At 67.9% G+C, this 1246-nt stretch overlaps 1 protein-coding gene across 1 annotated transcript in view; it reads right to left on the bottom strand.

The window, feature by feature from the left end:
- The window catches only part of ADGRB1 (adhesion G protein-coupled receptor B1), a gene marked incomplete at its 5' end in the record, with an annotated part of 54406 nt that overhangs the window by 41029 nt on the left and 12131 nt on the right, over nt 1-1246 (bottom strand). Inside the window, 3 exons of the mRNA XM_029923337.1 lie at nt 87-145; nt 274-389; nt 478-731. Coding sequence (XP_029779197.1) covers nt 87-145; nt 274-389; nt 478-731 — 429 coding nt within the window. The remainder of the gene's footprint in view (nt 1-86; nt 146-273; nt 390-477; nt 732-1246) is intronic.

Raw genomic sequence — 1246 nt, 5'->3', positions numbered from 1 at the left:
GAGACTCGAGACTGCTTCCTGCAGCAGTGCCCAGGTCAGGGCCCTGCCGCGGGGCCTGGGGGCGGGTGGGGGCCGGGAGGCCTGACCGGCGTGGGCCCCGGGAGGTGTGGGAGTCCGGGGGCTGACGGGCGTGAGCCACGGGGCCCTGGGGGCCCAGGGGACACAAGGTTTGTGATGCCCGGGAGGCACTGGTCTTGCTCTGGGCCAAGCTGGGTTCTGGGTCTACTCCCGTGGTCTCAATTCCTTTCTCTTCGTGGCTTCCTGCTGCCGCACCCTGGTCCCCTGTGGCTGCTGGACCTTGTGGCCATCTGCGTGCCCCGCGCCTGGCTGTGGCCTGCAGTGGATGGGAAGTGGCAGGCCTGGGCGTCGTGGGGCGGCTGCAGCGTGACCTGTGGGGGAGGCACGCAGCGACGGGAACGCCTCTGCTCTGGTCCGTTCTTCGGGGGGGCCGCCTGCCAGGGCCCTCAGGACGAGTACCGGCAGTGCAGCGCCCAGCGGTGCCCTGGTGAGGGTCCTCCTGCCGCGGCGGGGCTCTGGGGGGCCCTGGGCAGCGGGGTGGGCTTCGCTTCGCCGGGACAGCCTCGGGACGGCGCATGTTCCGGGGGTGTCGTGGCCGTCCCGAGGCTGCTGCCCGCTCACGGTCCCCCACCCCACACCCTCCCGCACCCACCACCTCGGCCCCTGGCAGAGCCCCACGAGATCTGTGACGAGGACAACTTTGGCACTGTGATCTGGAAGGAGACTCCAGCAGGAGAGGTGGCTGCAGTCCGGTGTCCCCGCAACGCCACAGGTGAGGGACTCTGGTCCTACCCTCGGAGACACGTGCGAGGCCCTGAGCGGCCCGTGTCCCAGGCAGCTCCGTCCGCGCCCCGAAGCCAGGACGGCAGCTGCACCTGCTGAGTCATGTCCCCTGAAGTCGCCCGGCTGTGGGTGGGAAACTGAGGCACAAAGAAGTCAGCACTCTTGCCCTGGGCCTGCAGGACCAGCAGGCGGGAAGCCAGCAGCCTTAGCCGCCCTGCGGTCTTGTGGTGGAGGGTTTTGGGGGGTGGGTGGAAAGGGGGATGTGCTCCTGGGGAAGGGGCTTGGCTGCGCCCAGGGGCTGGCGGTCTTTCCCCTCTTGCCTGAAGAATCGTCCGCGTTTGTGTATCCTTATTTGCTGTGTGACATCTAGGAAGTGACGTGATCTCTCTGGGCTTTCCTTTTCTCTCAGTATGAGGAGGGTGTTTAGGGCTGTCCCTACAAGGCT

Source organism: Suricata suricatta, chromosome 15 (genome assembly GCF_006229205.1).
Source record: "Suricata suricatta isolate VVHF042 chromosome 15, meerkat_22Aug2017_6uvM2_HiC, whole genome shotgun sequence".
Classification (NCBI taxonomy): Eukaryota; Metazoa; Chordata; class Mammalia; order Carnivora; family Herpestidae; genus Suricata; species Suricata suricatta.
Note: the sequence above shows the minus strand (reverse complement) of the source record. Positions and strands in the feature narration are given on the sequence as shown.